The sequence below is a fragment of the Aspergillus brunneoviolaceus genome (genome assembly GCF_003184695.1).
Source record: "Aspergillus brunneoviolaceus CBS 621.78 unplaced genomic scaffold BO95scaffold_144, whole genome shotgun sequence".
In the NCBI taxonomy this organism is placed as follows: domain Eukaryota; kingdom Fungi; phylum Ascomycota; class Eurotiomycetes; order Eurotiales; family Aspergillaceae; genus Aspergillus; species Aspergillus brunneoviolaceus.
Window position 1 is genome coordinate 1 of NW_020290874.1, and position 13635 is coordinate 13635.

Genomic DNA, 13635 nt, shown 5'->3' on the forward strand with positions numbered 1-13635 from the left:
CCCCCCCTCCCCCTTGACTTTAACTTAACTTGCTTTGCCCTGGTCGGTGTGTTACAAGGTCATTGGTCAACGTCAATATAACCCGGACAACCGAACCCGAAGGTGTCATTATCTCCGGGACCAGCGGCCAAGGACCTTGAACGCTCTGAATCAGAGCATGCGATCATAGCGCTGTGTGTGTGGCTTTCCATCCCTCGGCGCATTGGCGGCAACCTTTCTTGTTCCCTTTCATCTTTCTCCCTTCCCTTGAACAAATATAGAGATCAACACGCTTTGCGAAACGTGCTACGCCCCCTCTCCCTCCCTTGCGCCTCGACCCAGGATGCATGCAGAAGCGTGATTGATACTCTCTATCCCCGGCAATTGCACATTCAAAAACACACCCGACACCCCCTATCGCATTTGACTTTCACTTGCCGGAGATGAAGCCTCAGGGCCTGCTGGCCGTCGTCTGCACGATCGGGTCCCTCGCCACGGCCACAACAGTCACTGCTTTGCCCAACTCGCAACCCCAACCGGCGGTCCATCACACCTACGGCGAGCTGCTGAATCACAACGATCCGGACCCGTTATATGAGCAGTACGGACTGAATCGGTCGGAGGAATTCAAGTATTTCCAGGAACCGGGCAACGATGACATTCTCGGCCACTATGACTCTCGCTTTTTCACCGAGCCCGTCCCCGACGAGGAGCGATCCCACACCTTGACGCATATGATCCGCGCATATCTGAACTTTTTCGAGGACAATGGGCTCGAGACGTGGATCGCACATGGGACGCTTCTCGGGTGGTGGTGGAACGGAAAGGTAAAAAAGACCCCTTGCTCTCTTTCCCCACACAGGCCCCTCCGTGGCGCTTCCTGGTGTCAACCAAACTCACGCTAGGAGACAGGTCATGCCTTGGGATTGGGACATTGACACCCAAGTGATGGAACCCACGCTTTTCCAACTAGCGGACCATTACAACCAGACCGTCGTCCAGTACACCGCGAAGGAGGAGAATGTGGAGCGCAAATACCTCGTCGACGTGAATCCGTGGGCTCGTCAACGCGATCGAGGCAAGGGACTGAACATCATCGATGCGCGCTGGATCGACATGAACACGGGGTTGTATATCGACATCACGGGGCTGAGCCGGCTGGATGCGACCAAACCCACGGAGTGGCAATGCAAGAACTTGCACAAGTACCAGACCGACGATATCTATCCTCTGCGCCGGACGACCTTTGAGGGAGTGCCGGCTAAGGTGCCGTTCAAGTACGATCAGGTCTTGGAGGATGAGTACTCGAAGAAAGCGTTGACAAACACGCACTATCATGAGTGAGTTGATTTTCTGGCATCAAGGACTGGCTTTCTGGGTTGCTAACGTACCCCGCCTGTGCCAGCCATACTTTTGATCCTGAAGTCGAAGAATGGTTGATGGATGAGCCGGAACCGAAGGAGAAGGAGGACGATAAGGACGACCGGCAGTATGAATGATGATGGTCGTGGAGAGGTATATAACCACTTGAATTTGTTCGTTTTCGCTGTGACATGCATCCATTCAGGCATACTGTTGGGTATATAAAAGGGTGTTGGTGGGCGTTCTGGATGATATGGGATGGCGTTGGGTTGTCTATAGGATTTATACAGGCCAGTCAATACTATGTAATTGATCTAGTGAATTGAATCGAATCCCGAGACTCGATCGAGTCGTCTTGCATACAACACTCACCGTTGAGCAGATGAAGGGGTGGACCAGTCGTTCATGTGGAGCTGGAGGTATATTTCAAACAAGCAGTCTAATTATTGGAACTCTACTCGAGGCAGCCTACACGTAATCGGATTGAGAATAAGCAGCGACGATCATTACCAGGTGCCTGGAACTGATGCCTGAGGCAGGGTACCAGGAACAGGAACGGAGTGCTTGTGCTTATCTCCATGTGATTTTATCCGGCTGACAAAACCGCATCGAAGAAGATCGAATCCCGCCATCATGGAGTCGAGGAGTCTCTTTTATATCGCCTGAAACCTCAACACCACGATTCAATCACTACTATACCCCTCATCCTCCTTTACATGACCACAACATCGCTCACCATAAATCCACCATGTCCGACACGCCAACCCTACCGATCGAAGACCATACCGTTCACGAACCTGACACCGCCGACGATGCCGACGAGCAGCCCCAACTCCAGCTCACCATCCACCACCGCAACACCGCCCACACCCTCACCCTCCCCGCGAACGCCACCCTCCACGACCTCACCCTCCACCTCGAAAAGCACCTCAACATCGCCACTTCGCACCAAAAACTCCTGATCACCCCTCCCCCGCCCCGCACCCTCATCCCCGGGACACTCAAACCGCCCCTCCCGCCCCCCCACGCCGCCCTCCCCCTCCTCACAACCCTCCCGCTCACCTCCCCGCGCTTCAAACTCACCGTCCTGGGCTCTCCCAGCCCCGAAATCACGGCCCTCAACGCCCAAGGTGCCGACCGCGCCGCGCGCGAACGCCTCCGCCGCACCACCCACGCCCAGTACGCCGCGACCGCCACCCCGGCCGCCGTCGCCTCCTCCCTCTCGCGCATCCACACCCTCTCGTCCGGAGCTGCGGACCCGCAGCAGCAATACACCTTCCACCGACTCCTCCCGCTCCCGCACCTCCCCAACCCACAGCGCAGCCACGACTTCCTCGCGCGCCTCCGCGACGACCCCGGCATCCGGTCGGCGATGCGCCTGCACAAATTCTCCGTGCCCGTGCTCACGGAGATGGACCCCGTCGAGCACACGACGGCCCACTCGCGGACCTTGGGGCTCAACCGGAACAAAGGCGAGGTCATCGAGTTGCGGCTCCGCACGGACGCCTACGACGGGTACCGCGATTATCGCACGATCCGCAAGACGCTGTGTCATGAGCTGGCGCACTGTGTGCACAGTGACCACGATCGGTTGTTTTGGGAGCTGACGGGCCAGATTGAGCGCGAGGTCGAGAGGGGGGATTACACGAGGAGTGGGCGGGTGCTGGGCGCGAATAGTAGGGGTGCAGGCGGAGGGGGGGTGGTGGATGAGTTCTATAATCCCGGGGAGTGGGAGGAGGTGCAGCGGGATGGGTTGGTGGTTGATGAGAAGGGGTGGACGGGGGGGAGCTTTGTCTTGGGGGCGGAGGGGGGGTCTGGAGGTGAAGGGGGGACTAGGAGTCAGGCTCAAGCTACTGGGGGAGGGAGTATGAGGGAGATTCTGGCCAAAGCGGCGGAAGAGAGGATGAAGAGGGAGAGGGAGAGGGATGATGGGAATTAGGGTATATTGTCTCTGTTTTGATGGTTGGACTTTTGTCTGCAGATATATCTTCCAGATTCACTAAATTCTCACGATGTAACGACTCCATAATCAAATTCAAATTCAAACCTGTTCATTGACAAACAACCCCGCCATCCCCTGGCCCGTCCCAATGCACATGCTCGTCACCAAGACCCTTTTCTTCGTGCGACGCGCCTCGCTCAGAATCGTACAGATCTGTCTCGCGCCCGTCGCCCCGAGCGGGTGGCCCAGCGCAATCGCGCCGCCCCGGGGGTTGACCTTCTCGTGCTCCAGCCCCAGATTCCGGAGACAGTAGACGGCCATCGACGCGAACGCCTCGTTGATCTCATACAGCTCGACCTCCTCCTTGGCCAGCCCGAACTGCGCCAGCAGCTTGGGGATCGCCGCCGTCGGCCCGATCCCCATCACCCTGGGCGGCACGCCGGCCACCGTGGCGCCGCAGAACTTGGCTAGGATGGGCTGGTTCAGCTCTATCGCCTTGGACCGGCGCATCAGCAGCACCGCCGCCGCGCCATCCGTCACCTGGCTCGAGTTGCCGCCGGTGCTCCGATCCCCGAACTGCGGGAACGCCGGCCGGATCTTGGCCAGGCTCTCCTTGGTCGTGCCGTAGCGCACGCCTTCGTCCCGCGTCACAGTCACCGTCTTGACCTCCCCGGTCTTGGGGTCCTTGACCTGCGTCGTGATGGGGACGACCTCCTCGTCGAACCACCCGGCCTTCTGCGCCGCCTCGGCCCGCCGGAACGACTCCGCCGCGTACGCGTCCTGCTCCTCGCGCGAGATGTCAAAGTCCGCCCCGACGTTCTCCGACGTCTGGCCCATCGGCTGCATGCAGTCGGCCGCCTCCGGGTGCCGCATGACCTCCGCGTGGAACGGCTTGGGGATCCGGTCCCCGCTCGGCGCCGACATCAGCTCCGCCCCCACCGCCACCCCGACGTCGATCGCCCCAAGCCGGATCTGGTTCGCGATGTCCTGCACCGCTTTCAGCCCCGACGAGCAGAACCGGTTCACCGAGGAAGCCCCCGCCGTGTGCGGGATCCCGGCGGCCAGCGAGGCCGCGCGCACGAGGTAGGCCGCTTTGCCGTCGTTGACCTGTTATCGGATCATGTTAGTTTCCCATGGAGATGAGAGGGCTGAAAGGCAAGTAATGAGTCAGGGTCAAAACGCACATTCCCCAAGCAGACATCCTCGATCAGACTGGGATCGATCTTCGATTTGGCAAGCACCTCCTTCAGCAAGGCGTAGATCAGGTAGTCCAGCTCGGTGTCCTTGAAACTGCCCTTGACGGCCTTGGTCAGCGGCGTCCGGAGCGCGAGAGTGATGACCACATCGTCGGGGTTCTTCTCGGTGCTGGTTGGCGGTCATTCGCGGTCAGTATATACTCGCAATGTACAATGTTTCTGGAAAGGAGGAAAGTACATGGCTGAAAGTCCGCTGATTCCGGACGGTTTCAGGTGGCTGAGGATGTTGTTCAGACGGTCTGCTGCCATGATTGTTGCTGCGTTTTGCTGTTAGCGTTCGTATAGCTTATCCCTTGAGGCAGGCTATGTAGTGAAGTGGAGCGGGGGGAACGAAAGACTGCTGCATCTGGATATCGATTTCGACATTAAAGCATGACGTGAGTAACTTACTATTTCTAATTCTGTTATGAGTTCAAATGACTGAGTAAAAAAGGCTGATGAGAAGAGGAAAGAAAGAAAGCAAAGGAGGGGAAGGTCGTCGAGTTGAAATGCGATGGATGTCTTACCTACCTTAACTACCCCAACCTCTCCAACCGAGCAACAGCCGAGGCTCATTTTTTTGGCCACTGCAGCTGCTGCGCTGCTTACATCTCCGCACCCTTTTAACAACTCTTTATTAGAGTAACTAAATCTGCCACAGACTAGAATGGTCGGGGACAACCCGAGGTTTCTTTTTAGGGCTTACTCGCCGCAAATCATGTGTAGGAAACGAAGCGATCCATTTTTTTCCCCAGAAATTAATTTATCTACAGCTAAGGCCATGGGCGCGTGTACGACCCTGGCAGTTCCGTTGTCCCAAGCCATACACCATCGAAGTAGAGAAGCAAACGCCAATACCTTTCCTCCAGCGCCATCCGCCTAATGATACGATACCCTGAGTTGTTCTTCCAATTTGCCTACAAGTGATGCACGTGCTCGTCGTTGCTGATCACACTGCCAACCTCCGACCAACTGGCCGGGGTGGCCGCGCCAGTCGACCGGCCCAGGTCGCTCAAAGTGCCATCGGATGATGCGTCGATCGCTGACTCGTAAATGTGGCTGTAGCTATCGCTGGTGGATGGCGTCGAGGCGCGCTCCCTTTCAAGCTGTAGCTCTGCCAAGTCCGAGAAGGGCGATCTCAAGTCGCGCCCGGATTCGTTTGTCGTCCAGTCCCCAGGATGAGCATATAGCACTTCAGAGTGACCTTCCGTATGGCTAGAGATCGACTCATCATCTCCGACAATATGGTGTTCATCCTCGGCATGGGACGACGAGAGCAGCGACGTGGCCATTTTGTCAGGAGCTTCAGAGACAGGGGTGAACTCAGCCAGCAAAGGCGAACCGGCACGAGGCGACGGGATATTGAGCTGCAGCGGTGGACCTAATTCGTGAAAATCCGTCTGGCCGTGAGATGCTTCAGGAAGCGAGGTTGGCCCCTTGCCCCGGTGCACCGGCTGCGACGTCGCCACTTCCACGGCAGTCGAGTTGGCTAACGGTGTATCACTCGATGAATCCGCAAGATCCAACAACCGGCCCTGCTCATCGACCAAAGTATCAAAGCTGTTTGACGGTGGCCTGGCCATGCCTTTGCGACGCTCTTCGAGCAAGGAACGACGCCGGTCAAGCTCTTCCCGAGCTATTCGCCGCCGTTCTTCGGCTGCTACGCCCACTTCCTCGGTCATGGAGATATCCTGTCTGAGCGGAGCATCGTGCGGGTTAATCTCGTCGCCCAGATTGTGCAAAGCTAGTGCGATCTTGCGGCGCGAGTTGTTCACCCACTGGCGGAACTGCGGCGACTCGTAGACCGCGATCCCGGCGGCGACCAGCGCCGAGACGGTGATGATAATTCCTGGGTGTGTCAGTATCATGATTCCAGGCTACCTTTCTGTGTCAGGCAGAATCTGTAAATGAAACTCCGAGAAGGAAACATGATAGACAAAATGAGGAATGCTGTCCGGCTTGGCCCGGGAATATCTCATCCATCGTCATCCATCATCAACTGATAAGCACACACCGCCCAGATAACTAACTCTCTTCTTCTCTTGCAACAAGAAGGGGGGAAAGAAATGACCCTCAAGAGCAAGCATACCTTTCGCAACAGGCGTAGGCATCGCGACAGAGCACCTTTAACCCGAGAGTTGTTGATGCGAGAAAGGGAAAGTCAGAGAGCAATAAGTAGGCAGGCAGCAGTAAGGTAGTCAATCAAGTTAATCGATCACCTGCTGCTTCCGCCCCCTCGCCGCCACATGATTCCGGCTGCCCTTATCCGACTGCCCTAGCGGACTAACTATCACGTGCTGCAGTGCTGCCCCTCCGCGGTCCGTCAAAACAAACAGCTGCAACAACAGCAACCAGCAACCACCACTCCTTACATCAATTCTTTCAACGCTACAACCCGATCATTGGATATCTCACCATGTCGCGCCCGTCATCCATGGCCCAGCGCCCGCTGACACTTACGGAAGAGCTCGAGAAGCTGGAGCAATCAATCACGCTCACCCTGCAGGGTAACTATGGACAATCCGCATCAGATGCCTCAAACAAGTCGACTGACACTGTCTTCTGCAGAGATCGACCACAACTTCAGTCAAGCCCATCGTATCGTCACAACCAGTGTTCTACCCCTGATCGAACAATATTCAGAGAGCTCCCGCGACGTCTGGGAAGGTGCCAAGGTATGGCCTACCATAGACACCCTCCCCCCTCCAATCGCCACGTGAACCATCACTAACGCGCCATCAACCCCAGTTCTGGAAGCAATTCTTCGAAGCCAGCGCCAACGTCTCCCTCTCGGGCTACGAAGAGAAACCTGAAGACACCACCACAACGCTACAAGAGGAATCGGACCAGTCTCTCACCGCGCAACAAGACGAATCGCACCTCAGCCACGACGACCACCGCGAGCACGAACCTGAATTGGAGTTGACAGCCCTCAGTCTCTCCTCCCACAGCACCCCGCGCCCCTACGCATCTCACCACCACCACCACCAGCACGGCAGCCAACAAGCTAACGACACAACCGTCACCTCCTCCATCGCGCACCCCTCCCCATCCCCCTACGACCTCCACCCCGACTCCCTGCCCCTTGACAGTGATACCCGCGACCTCGCCCGCGCCGCCGAACTCGCCGACGCAGAAAACGAGGACTCCTTCCTCCCCACTACCCCAGGCAAATACTCCGCCTCGGCCTCGGCCTCGCGCACCTACCGCCCCACCCAACAACAGCAGCAGCAACAACAACAACAATACCCCTACCACCACGACGAATCCCACACCCCACTCTCCTCCTCGCCCTTCATCCCGCCCGCCCCCACAACCACCCACGAAGCTTACGAAAACAACGACGATGTTGATGATGATGTTCACGAAGACCCCATCCTGCACCGCTTCCACGACAAGACCTACCGCGTGCAAGCCACCCCCCTCTCCAAGAAGCGGCAACCACTCAAACACTACCTCTCCACCTCCAAATCCATCAAATTCACCAATCCCATGTTCAACTCCACCACCCCGCAAAAGCCCCCCACCAAGAAATCCAAATACTCCTTCGACTCCTCCCCGATCTCCAGCCCGGAGCCCGAGGCCCCGCAACTCCACGCCGAGATCTTCGACTCCCCCATGAAAGGAGGCGGGGCCGCCGCCGCGGCCCAAACGCCCAACACTGGCCGCAAGCGCCAGCCGAGCGCCCACCACCCTTACTATTCCCGCGTGACCCCCAAGCCCGGCATGAGTGTCCTCACCCCAATGAAGGGTGGGACCGGTCGGCCGGGTAGCGCGGGAGGAGGGTGGGATAGCGACGATGATGCTCTCGGTGGTATTGGTGGTCGCTACGGCGGCGGCGGCGCGGCGTTCAGCGACGAGGACGAGGATCTGGGTCCCAGCCCTCCGAAGACGATGCAGTTCCATATTCCGCAGAGTCGGTTGATGAAAACTCCTGGTTAGTTTACCCCCACCCCCAACTGTCTACACATGCAATTCTGCGCGGACACTAACCACAATTCTATTAAACCTAAACAGCAAAAGAAGCGTCCAAGCGGATCGTGGAAGACTTGTTGTTCACCGCCGGAGCGAACGATACCACGGATGATATCGTGGAGGAGCAGAGTCCGAGCGTGATCCGCCGGGTGGAGAAGCTCGAGGATGAGACTTTCTAGAGCAGAATCCACCTTCGCTGGTAATGGCCAGATGGCGGTTTGTGCTACAGAGACAAGACCTCTCATGCTGTACCTACTGTATATATCAACCCAAATCATCTCGCGTTTCGTCGCGGGATAATTCCCCTTTCAGGCGGCTGTCGTCCCTAATAGACTAACAATAACCGGGGCAAAGTATCATGTTACGTCACAGCTGGGCGTAGCCGAGACTGTCTAGTCGCTCAACCCCTGCTTCCTCCCATCTCTACATTTGACTCATGATTCTTTCCAAGCGGTCCAACATGACCAGATCAATTAGTAGTTGGGTCTGGGGCATCCCAATTCGCCACCAGACCACGCGCCCCGGGCTGCCTTACCGGCAAATTAGGTGTAAACTAGCTTCGAACCTGCGGGATCACTCGAAAGAAAAGGTACAAAGAAAAAAGACAGGGCTCAGAAGAGAAAAGGGGGGGGGGGGGGGGAATCAGATTACAAGATCCAGGGGTTGTTCGAGAGGGTGAGGTCAGGATAAATAGACACAAAACAGGGTATCGACGGGGCTGATGACGATGACGATCGTCAGACTGTCAGAGAAGGGAGAAGGGCTGTAGGCAAGAAAGAGGAAAAGTGACACACAGATCGTCCACATCAACGTGGTATATGTATGTACAACAGAGGTCTTGTCGTCGCAATTGACAGAAAATGGAAGGGTATTCTAAACTAAACAAATGAACCAAAGCGTCGAGGAGAGAGGGTCGGAGGTTCTTCCCCCTACCGCGCCAGTCAAGCAGTGCCGGCGCTGGTGCCGGACCACAGGCGAAAACCAGGCCTGAGTAGTATGCATGGTGACTGAAGGCCAGTCATCAGTTCTGCATGCCCATGAAGATCTCCTGACAGTTGTCCACCAAAAACTTCATCACCTCATTCTTCTTCTGCACATCCGTCATTTCCCGTGCTAGACTCTCCGGCCGCATGATGGTCGGGGCAAACACTACAGCGATGTTCTGGCTGGTCATCAGATTCTCTTTCTCGCGCTCGACCACGCGCTTCAGGTGGAAGATCAGGAACTCGAGCACATCTTGATGCACACGTGGCAGTTCACGCAGGCTCTTTTGCAGAGACTCGATGCGACCCGCCTGAGAGGTAATTTCACCCGTCTCAATGATGTTCTCGTAAACCTCGAACGTGATAAGTGGCGTAGGCAGCTTCCGGAAATACTGCTTCAACGCCGAAGTCACTGCGTGAATATCAAGATCCGGATCAGAAATATCGTAATCGTGCGGGGATCGCTCAAAGCCCTCGCGAATCGTCTGGATTGCCGAGCTAGCACCGGACTTCCGATAAATACCTTCCATGTCCATGCCTAAAAGAGTCAGTACAGGCCTACCAGTAGATTGGGAAGAAACATACCTCGTAGCTCGACTTCCTGGATACAGCGAGAGACAATGCCAGGAATGATACTCTTCTCTTGCTCCATGCGCTGCTCCAACTCGGTACCAAAGAGTGCTGGAAAAGTAAGTATCACATTATGACAAACGCGAAGACGAAGAACGTACCATTAGGGTTGGTTTCAGCTAGAACGGGAACGCTGTCGGTGGTCGGCATCCGAGTTCCCACCTGCTTGCTGCGTTGATTGCCAAAGAAACCAAAACCCGGACGGCTAGGGTCTTGAGTTTGAGAACGCGGCAAGCCAGGGCTTCCTTCCGTGGCAGTGGCATTTTCACTTGACATGAAGGCACCCTTGAGTCCCTTGGTAACACCCTTGGCGACGTTCTGACCACCCTTCTTCCAGTTAAACTTACGCGGCTGTCCTTTTCGGATACTGACGACTTGCGGGCCGGGCACAATAGTGGCGTTCTCGGCCTCTTCCGACATGTTAATAGCCGTGACTGGAACGAGGTCGCTGTGGGCCGCCTTCAGGGCTTCAATAGACGACAGCGACTTTTCCTTGCCATGGGAGTAGATGCCCAGGCCATTCGCCCCACGGCTGCCGTCGTTGGCCTTATAGAGCTCTTGGATCTGGTGTACCAATTGGTTGTTGAGTTCTGCAAGCTGCGCATTCTTCGACGACAATTGTTCAAATTCCTGGAAGCTCTTATCCTTCATACGGTTCAAGTTGGTCAATTCTTCGGCGGCATCGTTGCGCTTCTGAATCAGTTCCTCAATCTGTGGAGTGAACGAGTCCTTCAGCTTCTGAATTGACTCCACAAATTCTCGCAGAACGTGGTTAGTCAATTTGCCAAGGTCGAGAGAACCGCCACCACCACGCTTCTCAGCCTCCAGATGTTCTGTCAACACGGATAACTCGCGCATTGCAATCTCTTTCTGAGCGTCCAAGACCACCATGGTGGAGCGCTTCTCATTTAGCTCAGTATTGACCTGCTTGACCTCGGCGCTAGCGTTCAGCATAGCCTCCATCTCCGCGAGCTTCTGCTCGCGGTCGAATACTCGTTGACGCTCCTTACGAAGTTCGTTGCGAAGCCAAGTCACTTCATCGGATCCGGTTACCTCCGCAGAGGGGCTTCCAAAGTCCGCAAGTGGCGTAGATCCATTCACAGGCGAGCGGGGCCATTTGGCATCACGGGACAGGCGAGAGCCTTTGTCGCTGTAGCTTCGACCATGACGCACCGAGTTGGAAACGCGCCGCAAGAAAGACTCGCCGTTCTGTGCCGCGGAGCCATCGCTGGCGCCTATGGCTTGAGAGTTCTCTCCATCCGCTGATAGATCCGCTCCATCACCCTGGCGGTAGGATTCCACTTGCTGTAGGGCGCTGACTGAGTTAGGGCGTGCGGGGGGCTTGGGGCGCTCATGAACATCGCTACGTGGTGTCCAGGTTGAGTCGCCCGTACGAGGAGTACTCTTGCTGAATCCAGCCCGATCTGCTGACCGCTCACTCCACTGCTCACTCGGACTCAATGAAGAAGCACGAGGTGACAAAGGTGCGTCCTTCCTTGGGCCCTGGTTCAATCGTCGGTCGAGGGAGTCGCCACGCTTGGGATGAGGCTGCACGCTCGAAGAGGACAAGAAGGAATGTGCGGAGTCGATCGAGCCGCTAGTTTCGTGAAGTCGGCGTAGCTCATGAGATGGTCTTGTTGGAAGTGTGGTCATGCTCTCTGGAGCTGTTGCTATTGAGCCATCTCTTGGTACGGTGGTCGTAGACTTGGTGCTCTCGGGGCTGGGCGAAGAAAATGTGCTGGCTTCCTTGCGACCTCCTAGGTCGGAACGAGAACTACGCACCGAGCCAGACCGCGTGACAGGCGTTCTGTCACCACGAGACGTGCCGTTGGCCAACTCGTCCTGACGCCAACGAGGAGCATCATCAGTCCGCTCCCGGCCTTTCTCCTGGTATGCGATATGGGGAGACGAGCCTCCCGACGTAGGGTTCGGTTGCGCGCGAGATCTTTGTTCTTCGGAGGGGTCAAAGGCGAGAGGAATCAGGAATTCACCGCCATCGGCTTCGCCATGCGGAGGCACAATTGAATGGCGATTGCTGCGATAGGTGCTTGACGGGAGTATTAAATTATCTGCATCCGTCAGCTCTCTTTCACCATGAGATAAAGGGTCTGCGCATCATGTCAGAGGCCAACTGACCTTGATTTTCTGCCGCGGGACGAGGTGTTGCGCTGGGACCTCTTCCCGCGTCCAGCGCAGGAGCAGCTCGCGCAGGGGTATCCCCGCTGGGCATGGAATAAGCCTCTTGGTCGTCCGAGGCGCGCGAGACTGGTTCCATTTCTTCCGGGGGCAGTGACGGAAGGGACTTATCTAATTTCACCCCCGGAGGTCCTTGTTTTCGCGTGGGGGCCGCCTTTCGTTTTCTCCGCCGCTGCATCAACGACTCATGACAGTCCATACAGAATATACCCTGCGAGGTGCGGGCATAACGCAGGTTCTCGATTTTCCGCTTGCAGTTGCGGCAGCGGAAGCATTGGGCGCAGAAAGCTTGTTCACCAGTGAGGATTGCGAGGTCCTCGATCTTGTTCCCACACGAACTACAGCTGTAGGTACAGTTGCTGCAGATCAACGAGCCATCGCCAAGCAGAAGAAGGTGCGCATCCGAGTCGAGTAGCGTGCCACAGGTGCTGCAGCAGAAACATTCGATATGCCATCGGTTGCCCGCTAGATCACATGGAAGGAGGCAGTCAGCCACCGGCTCGAAGGCCATTATAACCACGGAACAAGAAACTCACCAAGCTCGAAGGCTTTGCCCTCTTCAAGAATCTATTTCAGCGAAAAGCCCTTCTTAGTGCACTGTTTCCAAGCCTCGTAGTCTTTGCGGTTTTCTGGGTTCATACCTCTCCACAGCCCTTACAGGGGAAAGGAATGTCGTCCTGATCCAAAGGGGACTCAGGATACCCCGGGGATTCCATCTTGGATGCGATTTATTGAGTAGCGAGCGACCGTTCGAAGGTGATGGTGGCACAAACGCCAATTCCAGTAGGTGTGAGAGACAACTCTCCAGGAAGGGAGAGGGAGGCGCGCTCGCGAAACTCAAGCCAAAACCAGTTGAGAGGCTCTTTCGGGTAGTTGATAAGGCATTCGACTTCCGATAAATAAACTTGGTGGTCTTGAGTCGGCAATAATTATGATTGCAGCTATACAGGGGGGCAAGGAAGGCGAGGGGAAGCTGGACGGGGGGACGAATTCGAGCGCGGCACGGACTTGCTGGAGGGTGGAGGATGGATTCTCATTTACGAAAGGGAGTCTAACGAGAAAGAATTAATTTCAGGACGGACAGCCGATCGATCACGGCCATAGTGGAGAAGGTGGAATAAAGTGGTGAAAGTTTGAGATAATGTAAATTGGTAGGATGAGAGGAGGGGGGGTGAGTCCTGAACAAGAAATGTTGAAAGTTGCGCTGAGACAGGCCAGGGGTGCGATGAGGAGGGGGGCAAGAGGGGAGAGAACAAACAGGGGAGAAGAGGAGATGTACTGTACCATGCAGCAGCAGCAGCAGGAGGAGCAGCAAGCAGGTAGGCAGGGGGGG

The 13635-nt window shown here is 56.2% G+C and overlaps 6 protein-coding genes across 6 annotated transcripts; 3 read left to right on the plus strand and 3 right to left on the minus strand.

Annotated features, from left to right (window-relative positions):
- Nucleotides 1-1680, plus strand: BO95DRAFT_448601 (putative mannosylphosphate transferase (Mnn4)). The gene is made up of 3 exons (XM_025587885.1): nt 1-806; nt 892-1319; nt 1385-1680. The coding sequence occupies exons 1-3, from the start codon at nt 423-425 to the stop codon at nt 1476-1478; spliced, it is 906 nt and encodes a 301-aa protein (XP_025436094.1). The 5' UTR covers nt 1-422; the 3' UTR covers nt 1479-1680.
- Nucleotides 1681-1984: 304 nt separating this feature from the next.
- Nucleotides 1985-3270, plus strand: BO95DRAFT_486846 (putative zinc metalloproteinase; the record flags this gene model as incomplete). The annotated part of the gene is made up of 2 exons (XM_025590470.1): nt 1985-3079; nt 3178-3270. Exons 1-2 carry the CDS (start codon nt 2090-2092, stop codon nt 3268-3270), a joined length of 1083 nt encoding a protein of 360 aa, XP_025436095.1. The 5' UTR covers nt 1985-2089.
- Nucleotides 3271-3331: 61 nt separating this feature from the next.
- kat1 (putative 3-ketoacyl-CoA ketothiolase (Kat1)) lies at nt 3332-5008 on the minus strand. Its single transcript, XM_025587886.1, has 4 exons — nt 4930-5008; nt 4718-4796; nt 4468-4648; nt 3332-4390 (listed from the first exon to the last, which is right to left on the minus strand). Exons 2-4 carry the CDS (start codon nt 4786-4788, stop codon nt 3383-3385), a joined length of 1260 nt encoding a protein of 419 aa, XP_025436096.1. The 5' UTR covers nt 4789-4796; nt 4930-5008; the 3' UTR covers nt 3332-3382.
- A 235-nt stretch (nt 5009-5243) lies between these two features.
- On the minus strand, nt 5244-6700 carry BO95DRAFT_448605 (uncharacterized protein). Its single transcript, XM_025587887.1, has 2 exons — nt 6608-6700; nt 5244-6367 (listed from the first exon to the last, which is right to left on the minus strand). Exons 1-2 carry the CDS (start codon nt 6627-6629, stop codon nt 5436-5438), a joined length of 954 nt encoding a protein of 317 aa, XP_025436097.1. The 5' UTR covers nt 6630-6700; the 3' UTR covers nt 5244-5435.
- A 182-nt stretch (nt 6701-6882) lies between these two features.
- Nucleotides 6883-8805, plus strand: BO95DRAFT_486849 (DASH complex subunit ASK1). The gene is made up of 4 exons (XM_025590471.1): nt 6883-7025; nt 7087-7193; nt 7267-8455; nt 8536-8805. Exons 1-4 carry the CDS (start codon nt 6935-6937, stop codon nt 8670-8672), a joined length of 1524 nt encoding a protein of 507 aa, XP_025436098.1. The 5' UTR covers nt 6883-6934; the 3' UTR covers nt 8673-8805.
- Nucleotides 8806-9343: 538 nt separating this feature from the next.
- BO95DRAFT_53408 (putative Rho GTPase activator Rga) lies at nt 9344-13178 on the minus strand. The gene is made up of 6 exons (XM_025592048.1): nt 12944-13178; nt 12839-12869; nt 12243-12767; nt 10208-12175; nt 10062-10157; nt 9344-10014 (listed from the first exon to the last, which is right to left on the minus strand). The coding sequence occupies exons 1-6, from the start codon at nt 13016-13018 to the stop codon at nt 9515-9517; spliced, it is 3195 nt and encodes a 1064-aa protein (XP_025436099.1). The 5' UTR covers nt 13019-13178; the 3' UTR covers nt 9344-9514.
- Between the last annotated feature and the right edge of the window lie 457 nt (nt 13179-13635).